Raw genomic sequence first — 23,165 nt, 5'->3', positions numbered from 1 at the left:
TCATAGGAACACCTATACCCACACTTAGACAGACTTCACAAAATAAAAACGCAGCGACAAACGTCCGTGGTGCGACTTCAGACCGGCACTCGAACACGTAACCTACCAGTGCACGCAGCGTCCGGCAGACGCTGTCTAGGCGCGACTCTCCGAACTGGATTTGGGAAGCCAAATGGCGACCCTTGTCCAAGCCCGACGAGTCACAATAGCCAATTAGGCCCTGGACGAGGGCACAGTAACAAAACAGGCTTATTTTATTAAAGTTCTTTCTCTCCTTCTTGCGCATCGTCTTTCTTCGAAACAATGTACCAACTAGCCACCCAGCGTGTAATAAATAGATCTATATTCTACAGTACATGACAGTGAGTTTTAGAGGTAGACAAACGGCTCGAGTGCAGCAAAATCAACTTTAGCGCAACCCCTCTTCCCGCCTCCCCAAGCCTTTTCATTCAGCGGTATACCGCCGGCACTGCGCATGCGCTATATCGAAACTCTCGCACAGAAAGCGATGAGAGTTCTAGATATTTTCTAAAACTCTCACAAATATCTCCTCATCCTCGATTAGCTTCGACAAGGCAATTAATCATGCCCATGCAGCTCCTCTACTTCGAGAACAAAGGGTTCTCGCCGGGTCCAAAGGCACGGCGGCGGGGCCTTTCGGAAGACGAGCACCACTGGCAGGGTCCCCCGCAACGCTGTCGCGCACTCTGCACGCCACGCTTCGCGAACGGCGCCGCCAGGTCTGCCTCTACGCCAGCGACGGCTGTGGTGCAAGCACGGAGGTCCGCCGTTGCGATCGCAAAGCACGCCTGTGCAACAACGGCAACGCCACCGGCAGCCCCCACTGCAACGAAAGCTTCACGATCGGGTTGCAGGGGGGCGGTTTTAACGCGACACCGACGCGAGAAACACGGCCATTTCTCACCACCGCACAATGCGAACCGATATGCGAAAGTGACGAGGCACCGCTATAGAGTGAGCCGAAACAGGTCCGCAGAGACCTCGTTACGTCAGAGCCGATGAGCCGGCGGTGCCAACAGCGGTGCAGAGAGTTCAAACGACGATCAGATTCCCGACGTGGGCGTACGGTTCGCAACAAAGTATGTCCATTGAAATGTCCACTGTGAGCCTGTCAGGCCCGCTTGCTTGCTGCACGCCTCCCGAGGTACCGTCGAAAACCAGTCAAGGAAAGAGGGAGAATTCGCTTTAAATAAATGAGATATAAAAGGAAAGGTAAAAAAAATAATTTCTGTGATTTTACGTGCCAGAACCACGATATGACTATGGGGCACGCCGTAGTGTGGGGCTCCGGATTAATTTCGATCACCTGGGGTTCTTTAAAGTCTGCCTAAATCTAAGCCCATGGGTGTACTTTGCATTTCGCCCCCATCGAAATGCAGCCGCTGTGGCCGGGAATCCAACCCGCAACAGGAATGCTAAGTGTGTGTGTGTCTGAGCTGTAGCACTGTCTCTTTTTCTTTTTTTTTGTAATAATTCAAGTTTCTCACATATATTTGTAGTCGGCGGGGCCCTTAGCGCCACTCATCTTAGTTGACTGCCCAACTATGTGCTTCAATCGTGTTTCATAGGATCTAATAATAATTAAGCCAGCGTCTAATATTCAGCTACAGCATTTTCGATGGAGGCGAAAATACTTGAGGCCCGTGTACTTCGATTTAGCTGCACGTTAAAGAACCCCATGTGGTCGAAATTTCCGGAGCCCTCCACTACGGCGTCCCTCGTAATCATATCGTGGTTTCGAAACGATAAACCCCGGCAATTATTAATATTCAGCTAAATATAGAGACTGAAAAGATTGGTGACTCTACCACCTCGACAAAGGCCACTGATAATAATGTTAATGAGCCCTAACAGACAATAATGCCCAGGAAAGTATAGGGGATTTTATTAGTAGTAAATGTAAGGTAAATGTGAAGAAAGAAAAGTGGAAGAAAATTAAAACTGCCGCTTCTACCACCAATATTGTGTAAGTGACCTTCCAATGATGCACATTTTTTGTGTACAGATACATCGTCTGAGGCTTCTACGCGACTTTTACGCAAACGTAATCACCAGTACGATAACTTAAATAAAAAGCATTACAAAACAAAACAAAAACGAAACAAGCATTGTACTGATTAAATTTCTTGACCGAAGCCATTAATATGCGGGCAGCTTTTTTTTTTCCTGCGATATTTACGATAAAGACTTAGTTTCGCGTAAAAATCACACGTGTAAAAAATCTTTGAAAAAGACGTTTTATTTTATTCAAATCAAGGTCAGTTCCTAGGAAGTAAGTACCTCGTGAGTGAATGCACACAAAGGTGTCCGATGGACGTAGCCGCCCGCTGGTGCACGCCTTTCGCTGTGCAAAGCGAGCTGGACACGTCTGCAGCGTGCGAGGAGGGTCAGTGCATACGGGCCAACCGTACAGTGCAATCTGGAATCTCCCAATGCGTTCACGCCGTGGAAGAGAATGGAGGGTGTGACTAAAGGTGCGCGAGCGACGCAACTTTCGCGCTCGGCTGGGAAGCAGCGCCACAAAAGATACTCCAGCCATCCGAGAACCATGACATGCGCGAATGGACCGCCTTCATTGACGCCACACTGGAGGCCCACGCGCGCAGTACATTGCCTGAAATACCTGCGAAATTGGCCCCAATTCCGTGGAGGTACACGGGGAAGAGCTTGCACTACTTCCACGACAGCTGTAGGCTATAGCCCTGATGTTAGCGGGGCTTTACGAATCTTCGTTCACTAAATTCTCGAAATTTCTTGGCGCGAGCAAATCGCACGATTCCCGGGAACGTCCCTGCGAACAGTACGCTGCCGCCCACTATTTTTGACCTGCTAATTATCTCCACATTTCGGCGGAGATCACAAGAACCAGAACTTTCGAACGCTTAATCGTTTCGATGCAAAACCACGAGCTGGCCCTCGGCAAGTGCGCTGCAGCAGTATATCAGTATTACGCAGCAAAAAAAAAAAGAATATGTGCGTAACGGATATAGAGACCTCAACGCAAGAGGGCTCTGCAGACTCGACACACGTTGACCTGTACCACGGCTAACAGGCCTTGCAAGTGTGTGTCGCCCTCAAAACGAAATTCTTCCATGGAAGAGCTCGGAAACAATGATTTCTCCCGCACATGAGAACCTTAGAACAGTTTTTCATCATGGCTCGTGAAAACTACAGCACAGAAGTACAGCTGCGTGCAAAACGCCCCGAAGGACGTCGCCATTTTTGACATGCACAAATTGTTGTACTGGGAAAAAGGAAACAAATCAGAAGTAACTTTCTAGAGTCCGTTGAGAAAGGTCATCGCATTTGTTATTCAGGACTGTTACCCTGCCAGTCGCGCAAAAATATTCTCTTTTATTTGCACAAGTGCATGTCATAGGCAGCAATGCTATCACCACCAGTTCCCTTTCAGTGCTACTATGTCTCGAGTGTTTTGCTAAATACCTGGGTGGTAGCAACAATAATTCATCATTGTGTATAAGTCAGGACTTTATACATATACACCACCTATCCTTCTCATCAGCCCGAAGCGCCATATCGCCCTCTCGTCAACGTGGTATAGAACATCATGCGGTACACTGCATCCATTTTCCCGACCATTGCCAGCGCAAATAGTACGTCAATCTGCGGCACGGTCGGCCGTAGGTTCCGCCGGGATGCTATTCCAGTCACTCAAGTTCCTCTAGATTTTCATATAGATAATCGTCTCAGCCCATATAGGTCCATAGCGCAGTTATTATGGCCTCTCATGTTGCTCAAGGCGCGAACTTGGTTGGCGGAATTCGATCATTATAAATCAGCGCCCTCAGTCAGTCGCTCAGTTGTTAGAGACACTGGCTAAGACAACGGAAGAGGAAGCTAGTGGTGGCAGTGGCTTATGTAGCAGCGAAGCTGGTTCCGAAAGTTCGGCGTGATCATCCAAACACGGGCTCCTCCGAGCACAAGCATACAGCGGCGGCCCCAACACAAAAGCCGCCGCCGCCACCGTAATTCGCGGCGGTGGTGCAACAACCTCAGGTTGTTCGCTCCACAGGCTTCAGCCAGCAGTGCACCGCCAGTCGAAGAAGGACGAGTAAAGGAGAGCGATATAGTCTCGCAAATCTGCGCACCCCATTTCACGATGAACGGGGCAAGACAAAGGAGGCACACACTGCAATTCGTGAACGTGACAGCAAACCCGCCAGCCGTAATGCGCACTAATCTGTACAACCACGGTTGAAATGCGCTGCGACAAGACAAAAGGGACCGGAAAGGCTGTGAGCCGACGGAAGTCTGGCCCTGATAACCAGTCTGTACGTATTTCCACCTGTGTTCGAACGTATGCGATTTTCCACGACAAGGTTAGCACTGTATGCGCCCCTGCCCGGTGAAGCTAAATAAGGCTATCAAAACACTTGCAGTTAAAGCGACAGTTTCTATAGACGTCTCCAAATGTGGTGAGGAGGTAATCGAATTTCCTGTGTGACGACTCTGTATTTTCCGTTCTTATTGCAATTCCTGGCCGTCCGGAGAGCTCACGCCATCGGGAAAGCCTTTAGCCTACCGGTGCCTACGTGGGCGGAGCCACAGACTTAGCCTGGGGGCTTTGCTCTCGGGCCGTAGTTTCTCTGGACCATAATAAAGTTCTTGCCATGCCATGTCATTATTGCCCTAAGCCGATGTCTCGCACGTATTGGGTGGGTCTTCCCACCCCAATAAATTTGATCAGCGACTCGGTGGGACGGACTAAAAAGAATCAATACAATCGGAGCGTAAGAATGCTTACAAAATCGAAACCTTGAACCACTGCATGCGTAAAAGCATGGCACATTCCGTTATCCGAGATGCCAAACGGGTCACAGAAATATGCGCTCGCGTAGTATGCATGCTGGATGCGGCTAGTTATATGCACAACGCACGACGTCAGAGATTCGTTGTGGTTCAGTAAAAGCCTACTGACAGTACTGAAAGACTAATCAAGCACAGGAACAACAAAAGGCCGCGCGCTGACGCTCGGTGATCACAATGTACGCACACTGCATATATGTTATGCCACATGTGATTCTCAAGGTATCGAAACCTATATGGTGCTCGGCTGCTAATCCGAAAGTCGCGGGTTCGATCCCGGCTGCGGAGGTCGCATTTTGATGGAGGCGAAATGCTAAAGGTCCGTGTACTGTGCGATGTCAGTGCACCTTAAAGATGGTCGAAATTTCCGGAGCATTCTACTACGGCGTGCCTCATAACCATATCTTGGTTTTGGCACGTAAAACCCCAGATACTATTTTTAAGGTATCAAAATGCAACCGATTCAATGCAGCAAAAGGAAAATCGAATCGCGGTTCCCAGATAATTACGTCTATGCACCGTTCAATAGATTCAATATACTCCATCACTAAAGACAAGTACCAGTTCCCACAGGTTGTCGTAGACGGCTAGCGATCATTCTGATGCCTAATCAATGACTGTCGCACATGTACATTTTAAACTGTAATACAGGGTGCGTAGCGGTTCTGTCGGCTAATTATCTCATCACCGGCGTTTCTGCTTTGGGTGAAGAAAATATCTGAACTGCGCTTACAGGTGTGTGCAGCGCATAAGCGTGCTTATACGGATTAATGCCCTATGGCGATAAGTTTTCAGGTTGGTTAAACGCACAGTACGAATCCCATTTGTTATCTTACTAGGCAAATGTGTGTTCTTTGGCTTGTAAAGACAGCCTCACTCACCTCGTGGAAGCCTGTAAACACGGTTCGAATTCGCGAAACCTAACTCACGCACCCATGAAGCATTCTTGGAGCGTTGTAGTAAAAAAAAAAAAAAATTTGTTTAATTATAACGCTTCTTCTGTAGTGTTATTTTCCAAACGAGAATTGCTACATGACTAAACAGGATACGGTACTCTAGCCTTTGCTCACTTAATCCCCTCAGTCTGACTGACGAGTTTAATTAGAATACTTTATGTCACGGTCTGACAAAAATTTGGAGGCACAAAGGAACAGGACAAGAAAAGACGGGATTGTTGGCACCAGTCCCGTCTTTTCACGTCCTGTAGCTTTGTGCCTCCAAATTTTTGTCAGACCATGCACCAAGTAGCCCAAGAACGCGTTTTAGTTTATGTCACGGAACTGCGACAAACAGCAAAAGAGTGTAAGAAATGCTTAACCGCGTTACATTAACCCACAACTGCTGCACAAACTGACACATATCCCATGTACTTTCGAATTAGTCCGCACCTTCTGCACGCGCTCGCAACACGTCGTCGCTTGGCAAAGCATGAAGGCAGCAACGCACGCTGATTCAGCACGTAGTACGCTTCGAATTTCCCGCAACGACATGAACGAAAATCCAAGCGATATTTTGTGCATCCGATTATGAATACGGCATAAAGCTGCTGTCTCTCGAGGAAGCGCGCTTGACACACACGGACGAACCGATAACAGGGTCTGCAAGATAGCCAATTTCGCAACAGATTGCGCTAGCAAGATTGCGAGACATGATACAAACGATAAACGGGCGAAATTACGCACCGGACAGCTAATTGCGTTACATCAAGTACATTGGCGTAGCCAGGGGGAAGGATTTCTTTTTTTTTTTAAATTTTGCATGTAGATATATACGCGCGCACACATACAAACACACGCACGAACGTATACATAAAGATGATTGAACCATACCCCCCTCGGAAAGATATTCTGCCTGCGCCCTGAACAAGGCGAACTATATAGGCAAGGACATGGTCTTTTGTGTTGTGTGTGTGTGTGTGTGTGTGTGTGTGTGTGTGTGTGTGTGTGTGTGTGTGTGTGTGTGTGTGTGTGTGTGTGTGTGTGCGTGCGTGCGTGCGTGCGTGCGTGCGTGCGCAAAGGAAACAGAGAGGGTGAGCGATTGGACTTACGAGGAAAGAGAGAGAAGTCGTGACACCGCTGGAAATTGCTCGCTGTTGGTAACTGACCAAATACAACGGATAAGTAACAATCAGGCAACAGAGCGCAACCCATGTTCCAGGCTGCGGTAATGCACGATCGCAGTAGGATCATCTCGCTGTCATGTAAGCACTCTCAATCGTCCTTGAGGCGACGAAGAGCGACACAAACGCAAGTTGATCGCTGTTACGCGTCATTTTCAAGCACACTTCATCGCGCTCGATCGGTACTCTGACTTGCCCATGTGAGCGCCGTACTTCTGTCATCGTCGGGTATAACGGAGCCCGCAAGGCAGAAAATTTCGCGGCAGTTATGAATACTTCGCACGTGTTGATTCGTCCTGTCTTCAAGCAAACGCACAGATAATGTGGTTCGTGATAGGTTATTACTGGTGTTTAGCGGTTCGGTGGTAGGTATACACGAAATAAATTTTAACAAAACACATGCAACAGGTTAATGAACATGCCTTCCTAAGCATCGAAAGCATAAGGTAGACATGTGGATTCACCTGGTACATGAATATTGCTTATCAGCAAGCACCAGTCCAATATTTTGCTTTCAGAATTTTACGTCCATAGAAGTGTTTATGAACCAGCACAGCAACGAAAATGCCGATACCTTCGATTTCATTATAACGTTCTGAAAAAAAGAAGGAAATAGCACGAACAAGGTGCTTCAAACTAAGCACCGCCCTTGCGATAAACCAAAAGTGGAATTAACTACTAATCAGTGCAAAGTGATAACCATTTTCAGTCATAAGATGGGCGGGGGAAAAGCTAAAGACGACGGCACTACGCGACTTTCATGCATTGCAAGTGTAACTGCGCTACTTTTGTTACTTCATTTCCATCGTAAGTCCAAACAATTTTCTCAGAGAAATCGAGCCTGTGTATAAATCATCTGCACGCCTACGAAAACTTCGGCCCAGCTGCTTAATATTCACGGGTTACATATATGTCACTAAGCACGGAAATTTACCTATAAAGCCTGCGCCAAAACTGCAGTGTCCAACGAAAGCGCGGACCAGAGTTAAATGCGGCAACAAATGATGTTCGTGAACTCCCGCTGCACTGTGAACTGCCTACTAAAGCAGTTGTACTGTGCAACGGTCATCTCTCAGGTATGACGGGTATAAATACTGTAAGCACTTGCACGCAAACTGATTTAAGATCATAGTAAGCGCCAAAACCTAACGAGTTACGGAGCTGAATCACATTCGCAAGTATTTACAGGCAAATTCACGTAACTCGTGCTTCTCCACAAAATGTGCCGTTACGGACCATAACGATAGCAACGTAATCAATAATACGTATGCAGTGAGCGATGGTAACCGATCACTTCGGGCACACCAAATCAATGAATGGTACCATAGCAATATTTCGTCAAAAATGCCACACTTGCAGGCAAAGCTTGCACTTCGCTTAAGACGTAGAGTTAACAAAAGATGACTTACGAAGTTTCCATGCTCGCTTTGTAGCTTTGGCCATCGTCGTTAGTCCCGGAAATCAAAAGGTAATCCTACACAAAAATTTGGCCTCTTACACATGAACAGTTGACCACGCATGATACGTTAAGTTCTCTTGGTACGTCACGCCATTTGGTATTCTTTTAAGGTGTCAACCACGGTGGAGACATGGTGAAAAAATGGTCCAAGTGTCCGCCGCAGAGCTCACTGAAATGCACGACGCCGAATTACCCACACACAGCACGCGTTGTTAATACCACTCCAGTTGTGGAACGCCACATCCAGACCAAGATCGCTTTGCTTTGACTGCAGACAGCTGCTCCCTCTGTACGACAATTTTAAAATCCTGCAACGTGATTGGTCTAAACAAAAAAGGCTCGTCCGCCTCGGCAGAGCAAGCGTGGATGTAGCGCACGGCATACTAAAAACGTATAGTAGCGAAAACTCTGAACGGTGACTGTGATGACACATATGACCATCAGGGAGCAGCAAGCGCGCAAACGATGTGCAACAATATCTCAAACATGATCTCAAATACAAATTTTGTATTTGCGTTAAACACCATTAATTGCTAAAATATACTATATAAATTTTCGTTTATGTTGTTTCTGAAAATATATAGCGTAATTTTTGGTATTTCATGAAAAATTTAGTTCTGTGAGTTAAAGGGGGCGCTGATGTCGGTAGCGATATTGGCAGTGGAAACGTGGCGGGAGTTATTTCGGCTAAACGAGTGTGGTGAGACTTGGTTATTTATTCGCGTTGCGTTCCCGAGAGTAAAAAGCCGCATATCACGCTAGTTTTGCTTCCATCATGTTCTAGAAGAGCGATGACGTCTGTACAATGTGGTGAACCTTACGTTTTAATTGTTTCCATTGCCAGATCATGTACTCAATAAGGCGAAAGCCTAAAACAAACCTTATCCTTATCACGCGCTTTCCTTATCGGTTTTGTGCCTTTAGTGCGTTTGATAAACGAGGTAGATCAGTATTCACAAATAAATCGTGTCGTTATATTTTACCCTGTTACCCTGACGCCACTGCCCGCATCGTATCGTCTGCTCATGGTCTGCTCCATGTCTGCTCGCATTGTTGCCTGCCGCAAGTACTGCCCGATGATGTCGCCGTCATCGTCGCGGGCACGGACTCGCGAGCAGCCGCCGAATTCGTCTGCTGGCGCAAGCGCGGCAAAATGGAAATGGCGACTATGAAGTCATCATTTCTACCTGTGGTGCGATCTTGTCCGCGTTACAAAATAAACACGGAGGCGTGGCATGACAACCAGCCGCACGTGGCCGCACGCGATTGGTCAATGCAGAGCCGTGACGTCTGCCGCGGTTCAAATGGGCCATTCGCGTGCGGCATGCGCGGTCACGTGCGGCTGGATGTAATGCCACGCCTCCGTGGTTATTTTGTAACGCGTGCAAGATCGCACCACTGTTGTAGCCATGGAGGAAGGAATGGTTGTAGCCCGGAGATCGGCTGCAGTGGTGACGCTGCGGAAGTTGGGGTGTCACTTTCAGCCTTCAGGTCACCTTACATGATGTCAGAGTCGCGAGGCGCAGCGCTGGGTTGCGCGCGCTAACTTCAAAAATCATGTGAATTACCTTCCAAACTCGCTGTTGAGATTTCGCGCAGGCTATCTCAGCTGCAAAAATTTGCATCAGTACCCTTAAAACAACTGCTGTGTTAAAGTGGCATATCAGCAACCTTGTGGTGTTTAAAGGTGGTAGGACACCTTCAAAAGTCGATTTTGAGTTCTTTTTTTTTTTTTTGTGCACGCCCAAACATTCAAAAACATGTTGCAACAAAAATTATCCTCCTATTATCATTAGTTTGCGAGTTACAGCAAGTTTTCCATACCCCATGCTCGTATAGCGAAACCGAAACCACATTGCGTTGGTTTCGAAAGTGTTGTTTCGTCTATATTAATGATATTCAAAATACTTTATAAATTTAATTTCTACTGTTACAAAAGATGATGCCATTAAATATAACTTTGTGTTTCTAATTGCTTTTAAATCTCTAAAACGACAACAAGGGGGACGCACACGTTTTGCAAGCTCTGAATTTTTGTTCACGTTTTTCTCAAAATAAGAATTTTCTCCAAATCATGCGACGCAAACTTTCGTAACTTTTTCCTCAGTATGTACTTTGGCCTTAAATTTTGTATAATAATTTACAACATATATATCTGTGCAGTGAACTAGGATAAAAGAAATTGATCGAATATTTTTGAATTCACAGCTGATTTTGCAAACAGGTTCAGACTAAATTGGCTCTTTTTCCCCGTCTTTTTGGGTTTTTTTTTTAACATTACTTCCTCGATATTTACTGCATAATATTTATCCTAGTCCACTGCATAGCTCCAGCCTTTAGTGCGCAGTCACGCACCTCATTAAACTTATTTCAATCAATCAAGCCAACCTTTAGTTACGCAAATGCCAAAGCTTTACAGAATTTATCACGGCTGGCGTGACTACCACTTTAAATGAAATTTTTTACAAAGATTACCTCCCAATAAATTTATAATCAATATTTTGCGCTATAAATTGCTGGGTAAGTTAAATAAGGCATGCTTGTTTTGAAGAAAAAGTGATATTCAACGCTGGCTGCTCGTAATTTTTTTTTAGTGGCCTACCACTCCGTACTCTTGGGTGTTGTCACTGGCGTATGGTCTTTTTCTGTTTACGTAGTCTCATGCAAATATTTCTGCGGTACGCAGTGCTTTTTGCCAAGCACAACCTTTTTTTTTTCTGTTACAGGCCTTAAGCCTTCAGAAGCCATTGAGCCTGCCACCAGCCGACATATTCCTCGTTGATCCCATTAGGATGCGGAGTCGGCCTTTTTGTACATTCGTGTGTCTAAATATTCTAGTCAAAAATAAGTACAAGACAAGACATCAACAACTATGTATACGTTCTATTCACTGTGCAGAGATTGAAAAAAAAAATTCTTTATTTTGCTGCGCTTTGGGCATATTTTGTAAAATAAATAGCGTAGCTTGCGCTGGAGGCGCGATGCTAGAGACAGCGGAGCTAGTGGGAACCGCAGTTCCGGTTGTTGCTGTGTTGCTAAGTTTTATCAATTTTCTCTTTCTTTACTCCTCTATTTCTTTCTCTTTTTGTCTGTTTTTGTGTCTTTTGTCTATCTTTATTTCTCTCTATTTCTTTCTCGGTATTTCTATCTTTCTTTCTCTATCTTCCGTTTCTCTCTGCATTTCTCGCTTCTCTTTCTATCGCTATGTCTTTCGCTCTTTCTTTGATTCTCCCTCTTCTCCTTTTTCTTTCTGTGTTTCGTTCTCTCTATTTCTTTCTATGCTATCATTTACTCTCTCCCCTCATCCTCACTTCCCTTGCTATACTATACAAGGCTATGCTATAGATGCTCTGCTAGCGTGCCTGGATAGCCGAGTGGTTAAGGCGCTCGCCTTCTGATTGTGGGTACGCGGGTTCGAATCTCGCCTCGCGAAGAAATTTTTTTCCCCTGAAATTTCTCTCTTTCTCTATCTTTATTTCTCTCTCTCTCTCTGTACTCGTTGTCTCACCCATCAGAGTTATGGCATCCCGCACCGGAGCAATCGGCGCACGTGTTTTCACAGCGAATCAGGATGACGACGACGATGAAGAAGAGGACGAAGAAAGCGCGTGCCGGTCTCGCGGAGCAGGTGCGGCGCAACTGTGGTATTAGCGGTTGCTAGGAAACGCGAGACGCTCCGAGGGGTTTTTTTTGTACATATCATGCAGCTTTTACGGCCGGCTTAAACAACTTCGCTGCAGGGGCGGCGCCGGTGGGGGGGCAACTGCTCCCTGAGAGTAAGCATGTCAAAGGATTCCCGCCATCTCCCCGTAAATGGAACCCTGAGTAGTATGCGAAGCAGCCATGAGTCGACTTTGATTTCTGTAAATGTTTAATTTCTTCATCACTGTTCATGGTCCTTCTATTCGAGGTTCCCCTGATGTTGTTACTCGTCATATATGACTTTAAGCTCAGGGGAACGTTTTCCCTTGAGTATAACGGCCTTGTGGTCCGTAACAGGGGCGTAGCCAGAAATTTTTTTCGGGGGGGGGGGGTTCAACCATACTTTATGTATGTTTGTGCGTGCGTTTGTATGTGTGCCTGTATATATACGTAAGCAAAACTGAAAAATTTCGGGGGGGGGGTTGAACTCCCCCCCCCCCCCCCCCCCCCTTGGCTACGCCCCTGGTCCGTAAGGTATAAAGTTAATGGCTCTTGCTGCAAAGGTTGCAGCTTGAAGTTTGAGAATGCGATGTCAACGCGCCCGTTTCGCTTCGGCTTCGCGAGTCCGTCGCTCCGGATCGGCTGGGGCACTGGCTACGTCGACGCGACGCAGGGGAGACAGGCCTCGTTCATCAGCTGCTTCGCATCTAAGGGTACCTTGCATGATTTATGGCGTAGTGGGTACCTTGCATGAATGACGATGACTTATGGCGAAGTGGGTACCTTGCATGATTTATGGCGTAGTGGGTACCTTGCATGATTTATACTAGAGCACGCGCCGCAGTGGAGCGAGCGCTCTATCGCACGTCCATATGTCAGACAAACATTCCTTTCTGCACACCATGCGCGAGCTCGCCGCTCGTGCGAAAATTTCGTTCTCTTCTTTCTTCCATATATCTAGTGGTACCGTTTTCTCAGGCAAACATTCCTTTCTGCACACCATGCGCGAGCTCTCCTCTCGTGCCAGCACTTCGTTCTCTTCTTTCTTCCATACGTCTAGTGGCACGCGGGGCACTGGTCACGCCGGATGGGGGCAGGCCTCGTTCATAAGCTGCTTGGCATCTGAAACACAACTCATAAATCCCCTGCCTCCATGACCCCTGAAAGAACAACGACACCCCCTCCCCCCCGGTAAAAATATTTTGGCGCCGCCCCCGCTTCGCTGTGAAAACAGCTCACTGCCCCAAAGGCGAAAAAAAAAGAAGGTCATCGCTGCTGACGACACATGGCTTTTTGAATTTCTTAACTCTTTCACTTTATGTTTACATCGCGATTCGTTCTTCTATCTTTTGGACGGTTCATATATGGTTTACATTTCCCTTTATAATTGTCAGTGTGGCCAATTCCCCTCGTGGGTATGAGTCAGTCTCCTTTAGGCGACAAACAAACAAACATGGCAGTGCCGATCTCCACGAGTTGGTATAGGTAGCTCTCAGGAGCATCATCATCATCATCGGTTCCCCTATAGTAGACAGTTGCCAATGGCCTTGCAAAGGACTCTCGCTCGCCGTTCCTTGTCCTGTCCATCTTTGCAGTGGTAAGTGCAGAGAATTCTAGATTTTGATTGACTGTACACGGATAGAGCAAGAGTTGTAGAAATTGTTCGAGGATTTTAATCTTTTTCCAAAGACCCGAAATTGAGGCGTGGACCTGCGACATGGCCATAGACATAGGCGTGCACACAAGGGGGGCAGGGGTGGGGGGGGGGGTCGACAGCTGCCTCCCCTAATCATCTGGGGAGGGGGGGGGGAGGCGAGGTCTGCCCCATACGTTTAGTCGGTCGGATCTGTCCCATCACTGTTTAAAGAGCAGGGTGATGGCCACACAGGTCTTTGACAATAATGGCGGCCGAAGGCCCCTGACGTTGCATTACCTAGAACTTACTTCCCATCTTTAAATCAGGAAAGCCAGGGACCAAAGGCAGGCCATTGAAAGATAGCACGTCATCGCTTCATTTTCATTTTTTTTTTTCATCCATTGTGAAGCAAGTCACCGTTTAACTCGACCCACGTACTGGGGGGGGGGGGGGGGGGGGGGCACTGAGATAACATATGCCATGTTACCTTCTAACATTGGCTGAATGTTGTTAATGTCCTCCTGGAATCACGTTGGCACAATGTATAGGCGTAATCAGAACGTTAACATTGAGCCACATATTTTCATCAATCAATGTGTGAATGTTACCAACGGGATTTCGACGGTGTCTGTGCAGCATGCACTGCGTTATTATATATACACCATTTTCCGGACGCGCTCAAGCGCCGCCATCTTAGACTGGTAACGTTGCAATTTTGTATCCATATCAAATAAAGAAACAGTGCTACGGTGAACTAGCACCCACGAAAACGCTTGGGCCGGCACATTAAACGTTTCATGACCATGATCATTTCATATTACGACGTAGAAAACCGGCAAAACAATCGCTTACGCAAGATGGCGGCGCTCGAGCATGAATCGAAAAGGCTCTGGCGCGCAGGCTTCGCTAGGCATTAGGAGTAGCAAAAGCTTTGAGTCGCACCTTATGGAATAATCTGGAATCGTCTGTGCTTTTGAATCTCTGATTGACCAATGGGCAACTGCAAAAAAAAAAAAAAAGTAGCGCTTTTGTCCAGCTGATACGTCGATTCATAGCCTTTTCTCATTGCACAGAGCTGGTGGTCACACATGCGAACAGATGCAACAGAGAAAGACAAAGTTCAACTTTATTACAGAAAACACTTTCAACACAAACACAAAAAACACACAAATGGGGCACAGATTAAATTTCTCTTAACGAGTGTGAAACTCGTGTTTAGGAACATATATTATAGCATATGCTGCTATATACTTCGATGACTTAATCTAGCCTTACTTTCAGACGATCGTCTGACTAGCATCGTCTGTGCACGCAGAGGAATCCATACCGCAAGAAGGATTTAGTAGCAGTAAATTATGCTGACGTGAACACAGTTTCGAATTGTTTACTCTGATCATAAAACAAAAGCTCAAAAATTCCTAGCACATTCAAGGAATGAATACGGCAGGCATTAAACGTACCCATCGTATTATTTGCTTCATGCGAACCAATGCAAAACTTTATTTGATGAGTGACTATCCCACATATCGGGCGCACAGTTTACGAAGAAAATTGAGAAACTGAAAACCTACCTCTGTACATGTTCAGCGACTCGCCTTCGTATTCGGCGATCAGTCAAAGCACTGAGCACACTCTTCAGCCTTGATCGTGTCACTTTCAACACCTTATCAAAACAACGCGAGCACCCATCACACCACAGCACTCCAACTGCATGCGGATGCTTCGCTTGTATGCCCGGTATGGCTTCGGTTGCTGATTCGCGTTCAACAACGTGGCGCGCTTGAAAGTACTCTATCCACCGGTGCTCCAGACGATGCTGCACCAAACTCAGGCGAAAACACAGCTACAAAGAAGCTCCGCCGACAACTTCCAGCGCCAAGGAGATAACTAAACTATTAGCCGTTAGAGCAGTTAGTGTGGTTAGAGCCCAAACGCAGCCGTGAGCTCCGCGAGCCGACGTAGTTCGTGAATAAAAACTGGAAACGCTTGCCCCGGCTTCCGCATCGCGCCACGTGGGACCAAAACTGGTGAGGCTTTGGAAGATATTGCGCTTCATCTTATTTACCTCGTAGGTCTCGAATGCACGCCTCCAGAAAAAGCGCGAAAGCAACCGAAGCCGGCATACTTCGCGTAGTGACACACCTGCTGAGGAAGCATCGGCGTTTGCAACTCGTCCGGCCCCGCTAAACAGCCGATCCACAGCTGGAAAATTCTCCGGTAGTAATGCAATGATTGGTGCGTGCCTTCAGTCATTTGGGGATCTAAACGCTGTGAATATGCTGAAGTTACGTCTTGACATCTTTATCTCCGCATGTTTGTGCTGCGCAACAACTCTTGAATTACGATCCCAGCTGCTTACCCAAATTTTTGATCATTTGGTAAATTGTATTGATGAAAAGGTGACGAAACCGATAACTATACGTACTGTGTGCACAAAACCCCATCACATTCGTGCAACGTTGTTTATTTAATATCAGTGGTTGTCACATTCCAGCAACATCGCTACTTTTCAGGGGCGTAGCCAGAAGGGGGGTTGGGGGGGTTGAAACACACCCCGAAATCTTTCGATTTTGCATGTGTATATATACACGCGCACATACCAACGCACGCACGAACATTAAAAAAATTGTTGACCCCCCCCCCCCCCGCCGAAAAAAATTTCTGGCTACGCTTCTGCTACTTTTACATTCTGTCAACACTGCCTGAAGGTGCCCAATGTTGCTCAACACAAGACAACATCATCAACGTCATTACAAGTTACAACATTACAGCAAAAATATGTGCTATATAGGGGAACAGCTAGAATAAGAAATTTTCACCTGGGGGCGCGCGGAACCAATTCACAAATCGCATGCATGGTTTCAGTGCTAGCGGGTGGTTCGGGGAGTGACCCCCTCACCACTCCCGCCCTCAAAAATTTTGTGCAGTTTCACATACAAACACATGATCACACATAAGTGGGGTCCAGACCCCCAACAATTTCCGACTGCGCACGCCTGCATGCTTTCATTAAAAGTTGAACAGCGCATATGTGCTTGTGTGACACGCTGAAGTGCTGCTTTGTGAAGTAACGAATATGTGGGCTTTTTTCCGACGTACTCGTGGGAGCGCCACCTTTTGTATGTATTGTTCAGTTTAATTCATGCTTTATTATTGAATGGCAGAACTTGACTACGCAGAAGCTGCACATTGGTCTGTGCGTTGACAATCAAATATGCCATTCACCTCTTAAAGAATAGAGAAACACAAATTTGGACAGAACGGTGTATGAATAGAACGAACTGTTCTCAGTGTTCCGTGCATATTTCTAGCATCTTCGTACACCACCACTGATCTCAATCATTTTCAGCCGCCATTTTGGACGAAAGGGAAAAAGGGAATCTTTGCGATTGCAGGGAATTTCAGGAATGGTGAAATTTCTCTCTAAAACATAGCGGTCACGACATATTTTCTTCTGCTGCAATCGTCCCTGGCGATTATCCTCCATATTTGGACATTGTCGAATTCCACTATGTTGTTGGAAAGCGCCGTGTCCTTGTTGGTTTTCTTCTACGTCCTTGTCTGTCGCGCTTACTGACTATTCGTGGATTGTCGAATTCTGCCATTGGTCAAGTCTGATTGGCCCGAAAGGCTGCTACCATAGAGTTTCCTGCAATACTTACTAGAAGGAACTCTGGCGCTAGTGTCTATGGGAGCTGAAACGCATGGCTCTTCAGCCAGCATGGGAATGATGTGTAGTACATGGAATTGTCTAAGCTTCGCGTCGCCTGCATCCGCTTCGTCGCAAAACGAAGTTCAGCAAGTCAGCAGTTCCACTTCACCACTTTAACCTTTTTAGGCTCACCAATTCAAATCTGGTTGCGAAGTTTACAACGGTCTATTTTATCCGAAACGAATGCCAAAACACAGCAATAAACAAAGCCACTAGAGCATTCGAAGCCGTAAGCACGATGATGAGGCAAATCCGTGTACTACCCATCATTCCCATGGTGGCTGAACGATCGCAGCACCAGAGTTTCCTCTAGGTAATTGTAGGAAACTCTACGGCTGCTACGGCCTCTTCGATTGGCTTAAAGTGGCAGAAGATGGCAGAATTTGAGTGTCCAGAATAGCACCCCAGCACGCTAAAGAATAGCCTTTGAGGTTCGTTTCTGATAATTATAACAAGCGATTTCTCGTTCACTCCGGGTGTAGGACTCGAAACTCACACACACACACATATATATATATATATATTTTTTCGAAGTATGCAGGGGAAGCATGCCTGAAATATGGAATTCTCATGTCTCGGAATGGGAATTGTTCGGTGCAGTACGGAACATCACACTGCCCGGCCATGTCCCAAGTTTTGTGCTTCTCCATTCTGCAATTATGAACCAACTGGCCCAGAAACACGTGCTTTTCTAACATGCCATTCTGATACGTTTTAGAAGCATCATTCTACAGTTCGTTGCTGTAAACGCTTGTTAAAGCCTTTTTTTTTTTGGCCTCTGGCACAAGCGATACAGCACGAAAGCACACCACTTCCTATCAACTGCGATCGGCGTACTGCATCCAGATTCGTAACAATTCCTGGAGTTCTTTACCATAGAGCGCACAATAAATCTGTCGGGACCAGCATGCTTGCTTACCGTAAGCAAAGGCTACTATCAGAATGGTGGCCATGTGACGCAGTTGTCCTCACCCTGAGCGAGTGCGATTCTGCGCACTCGTATTCTTTGATAGCGCCAAGATCGAGCGTTTGTACACGTGCGCCAGTCCACTTACTGACGCTGGGTTGTTTTCGTGGTCAATCTTTAGCACGACACACAATCGTTGTGCCGGTTATCTGAACCATAGGCATGCGCCCGAGGGTGGCAGGAGTGTGGTCGGCCCCTTAATCATCTAATAGGGGGCGCCAATTCTGCCCCATAACTTCTTAGTCGGACCTTTCACGTCATTTTTAATGCGCAGGGTTATTGCTACCCATGTTTTCTGACAATAATGGCGACCAAGGACCACTGATGCTGCATTCAAATAACTGTTTACTTTCCAGCTTTACCCTGGAAAGCTGGCGACTACAGTCACTACACTGTACCGGGGACCAATGGCAGGCCTTTGTGAAAAGCATGTCATCGCTTCATTTTCATGTTTGCATCCATTGCGGAGCTTGTTTTTTCGGACTCGACCAACGAAGGGGGGGGCCTCCCCTAATGAAGAACTCTGCACACGCCTATGATCTCAACATTATAAATCGTAAAACCGATGAATTCCACTAGCCACGTCGCGACATTAGGATAGCGCTCTATCTACAAAAGCAGTTTCCAATAGCAAGTTGAGTTAAACATCGCTGTAGTTTCGTTATATAAAATCGACGAGAGCCTGACCTGTTCATGGCATTAAGTGGCCTGAGTAAGCCGCTTCACATTTGTGCACCATCCTTTCAAATATCTGTCCTGTCGTTGGCCCTGTGGCCGTGGTTGCTCACTTTCATGGATACTTGGTATCGCGGTGCTTGGCACTCTGCTTTAGCACTTCTCTAGATTACGTCTTAGTACAGTGTCAAAAAAGCTTTTGCCAGTAGATGTTGATGCCTCAACCAACGATCACGTGAAATCTTCTGAAAGTATCCCCGAAAGTGATCATCTGAGGATAACCCCATGAAATTAAAAGGTTAAAGCCATAAAAAGCGTGCATTAAAATTTTACCGTTCTGCTTTTTCCGGTGTACTTCGCACAATGCGGCTACTGCTTCATTTTAATCCTTTATTGAGCTGCTACCTATGAAAAACTATCTTTATATGCATCAAATTGGCAGGTACTGGATATGATATTAATTTCAACAAAAATAATGTCTTAATACACTGATTTTGTGTGTCATAGTAATTAAACCTAATTACATTGTAAATATCTACCTATCCTGAAGTCATTCAAGCTCTGTTTTTTCATAAATAAAATCAAATCTCTGGCTAGAAATGTAGTGCAATTTGATTTACGATTATATTCATTTGGAGCAAAAAATTATACCTTTGACGTGGCTCGCGGGAAGCGGCACGTCGAACATGGTCCCTTCAGCAACGTGATCATATGCACGAGTAGACTGCAAAATGAAGTTAAATGAAGACACATGTATTACACACTTGATTCAAAGCTCAGTGCATCTTGCTCTTAGCCACTAGTCACACAATCGTGTACAAAGCGTCTCAAGGGGTTAAGCAAGCGCGCTAACTAAACAGACATTGCAAAATCCTTTAATTGAGTGTTATAATGCTTCATCATGCAGAAAAACTTAAGCTACCGAACTGGCATTTAAAAGTAAATGCTATGGAAAATAAATAGCAGCATGAAGAACCCCATTAGCCTCATGCCATCCACGGTACATTTGCTTAAGCTTCAGCATTAACCCTTTCAGATCATGCCACCTATGAAGAACTGTCTGTCTATGCGTCAAATTTACGCAACATTATTGCACGGCATTCGATATTCTATTGCAACAAGAATATTGTCATATAGCATTTATTTATGCATTTTACAGTAACCAATCTCAACTGAATTGTAATTAAATATCTATTTACCCTGAAAACATTCATGATCCGTTTTTGCATAAGTGGAATCAAATCTCAGTCTAGAAATACAGTGAAAATTTGTTTTCGGTCATGTTCATTTTGAAGCAAAGAAAAATAATACTTTTGTCATTGTTCACAGAAAGCAGCCTGTCAAACTACTCGTCGAACATGGTAGTGCCTTCAGGAAAGTGATAATATGCAACAATACACTGCAAAGTGAAGTTAAATGATGAGATGTTCTTGCGCAGGAGGTTCATTTCATCCAAATCTCGATGTATCTTGCTCTTTCTTAGCCACTAGTCAACACACATAGCAAGAACAAGTGCTGTACACAATTGTGTACAAAGCGTCTCAAAGGGTTAATGAACCGGTTGTTGTTTTCAGCTGTGCTTTTTACCATAGCACTTAGGAGTGCTTCGCTATTTCTAGGACATGTTCCATATGTAGTATTTGTGTAAGCTAACACCCTGGAGGTTGACCTGGCATGCTACATCACCACCGCCAAATACAAAAAAATAATGATAAATAAATAAAAAACCTTTGCAGGAATAATTGACCATATGTACTAGTGGTTAAATCACTTGGTAGCAAATGACATTTTCTCTTGGTGCATTGTGGTAATGACTGCCCCCCCCCCCCCTCTTTTTTTTTGTTGCAGTTCATTTACCTCTTTTCTGATTTTCGAGGCCCAGAGGAACGAAGAGGTAGGAAAGTGTGTATTTTGTGTATAAAGTGTTTTATATTTCGTGGCAATTCGGTACTGTTCGTTTTTGTCCCGGTCGTCTTGCAACATCAGATTGCATGAATTCCTATTGGTTGGTTGGTCATTGGGCTTTCAGCTATGGGTGGAGATCCCGATAATTTAGACAACCTAGGGTCTGCGTGCACTGAACTGCACAGTACACGGACCTCGATCATTTTTCTACATCGAAATATGACCAGTGTGGCTATTAGTATTACTGAAACCCCTGGTAATCGGATTTTATACAAGATATTTGTAGTCAATAAAACATGATTCACCATTCCAACACGGACAAATTTAGAAAAGCCATAGAATCAATGTTTTATTAACCCTATGTCTTGTTTGCTCACACCCTAATGCAAACCCCTTTGGAAGGGGTCCTTTGAGGCATTTAAATAAATAAGCAAGTACTTATGGTCACAATATAAAGACACATTAACAAAAGATATTGTATTAAATCGGGCATACCATAAGTAGATAAACGAAAGAAGGGAATTTTAAAGGCTTGTTTCTTTGTTTGATACAACCTTAATGAAAACCAAGATAAGGAATACTTAATGTTGAAAAACGGGTTTGTCATTTACCATTCAAGTGTTGATCAATAACTGATGGTATTTGCCTGATTTGGTCAACATTTGAAGCTTAAAGAGCCACATTAGTATCAAGAGCCACATTAGGTTAAGCGAGATTGTTAAGTCGTTAACATCACCAAGTTATATGCCCGACACACAGGCACTGTGAAGGTATTTGGACTGAGGGTCATCTACAAGGAGGGCATTTACATGAAGTGTCATAGTAAAGTACTAGTAGTATCATCTTTTGGTAATGGTTCTTATGTTAAAGGAGTACTGACATGAGTTTTAAATAATTTCGGGTTGTTTCTCTAAATAAAAACATGGGTGTCAACAACCTTAAAAAGAGTGTCGTTGTTCTTGGGAACACACTGAATGTATTTTTAATACCGTTACCTTAAAAAGGCAATTTCTGTTTTGGTATCGAGGGGGCAGCTTTACAATGATGTGTGAACATAAGTGTGACGTCATGGGAAGACAGCAACTCGCAGCATAATAGCAACATCTCTCAGTTCGCTGTTAGTCGTTCGTGGTTCCCGTAAACAACGACAAGTGAATTGTCATCAGAGACTTTAACAGTGATTTCTGCGATTTAGGCTGCATGCAGGACGCAGATATCGTGAACTGTGTTGACTTGTCGTGATAACGTCCATTGCAGTGGGGCTGGCTTGCAGATACTGGGCGACGAAAACTTTAAAATCAAAGTAAAATATTTTGTATGTGTTGTCTGGCTTGTCTGGCTCCGGTGTGTGGAGAGCGTTGATAGTGCACATCATAAAAACGAAAAATGTTCCTTTTGGGGTGCTTGAAAATCATGTCGGCACTCCTTTAAGGGAAATCTTCGAGTTCCTACTTTATGGGTCTGAAGAGATAACCTTGCTTACAGCTCCTCAACAGCAGAAAACTTGGTTAAAGTACATTAATTCCCTTATTCAAAACCTAGCACTTGCAAAAATGATTTTATACACAGCAGTGGCATATATCTATCTGGCATCTAATATTTACTACAGCAATATTCAGATAATTCTAGCCACTACTTCCCATAATTGTGATTAACACTGTTGCATCTCATAGTCCTTTGCCATTTGGCTATCACACTTGCCAGCTTCGCGGTGGTGCACCCTTACATGCACAGCTGTTGGCCATATGGGGTGCAGTCGACACCATTTTGATTGACACAGGGAACACTGTAAGCGAGAGTGATCGAAATAGCTTTCGCATAGTGACAGATTCCTATTAAGTGGTGGCCCAATTGACAGCACCAACAAGTGAGGATACGGTGGCCAATGACACTAGAGAAAAGTTAAAGAGATTACAAGAGTGTGAAATCAATGTAGAAATTCTGTGGACACTGGGACGCGCTGGCACGGACGGGGCAACTCATACGGTCTCCGCGTAAGCAAGTGGGCTTGACTGCTCGTGCAGCACCTCACGCCCCAGTTCGTCGCCAAGCCTGGTAGGTCTAAATTGCTACCTAAAATTGTGGGTTGAAGGCTCCTAGTGGAGCACTAATGCATTACATTAACGTAAAAATGAAACTTGACAGTAAACGGAGACTATTAGAAGCTACACCAGCACCTCTGATAAGCGACAAGTGCGGGCT

The 23,165-nt window shown here is 45.4% G+C and overlaps 2 protein-coding genes across 4 annotated transcripts in view; one reads left to right on the top strand and one right to left on the bottom strand.

Annotated features, from left to right (window-relative positions):
- The window catches only part of LOC119378893 (katanin p80 WD40 repeat-containing subunit B1), a 198,405-nt gene extending 189,660 nt beyond the window's left edge, over positions 1–8,745 (bottom strand). For 2 of the 3 annotated variants that reach the window (XM_037647954.2, XM_037647955.2), the window contains exon 1: positions 8,377–8,744. In XM_037647954.2, the coding sequence (XP_037503882.1) occupies positions 8,377–8,410 (34 nt within the window). In that variant the 5' untranslated portion in view covers positions 8,411–8,744. Of the gene's footprint in view, positions 1–8,376 lie in introns of all 3 variants that reach the window. The other variant, XM_037647953.2, reaches the window with a different exon arrangement.
- Positions 8,746–15,627: 6,882 nt separating this feature from the next.
- Positions 15,628–23,165, top strand: part of LOC119378891 (uncharacterized) — a 43,003-nt gene continuing 35,465 nt past the window's right edge. Inside the window, exons 1-2 of the mRNA XM_037647951.2 lie at positions 15,628–15,731; positions 20,907–20,952. The gene's annotated coding sequence lies outside the window, so the exon portion shown is untranslated. The remainder of the gene's footprint in view (positions 15,732–20,906; positions 20,953–23,165) is intronic.

Source organism: Rhipicephalus sanguineus, chromosome 1 (genome assembly GCF_013339695.2).
Source record: "Rhipicephalus sanguineus isolate Rsan-2018 chromosome 1, BIME_Rsan_1.4, whole genome shotgun sequence".
Lineage (NCBI taxonomy): Eukaryota > Metazoa > Arthropoda > Arachnida > Ixodida > Ixodidae > Rhipicephalus > Rhipicephalus sanguineus.
This window is presented reverse-complemented; position numbering and strand designations above follow the sequence as displayed.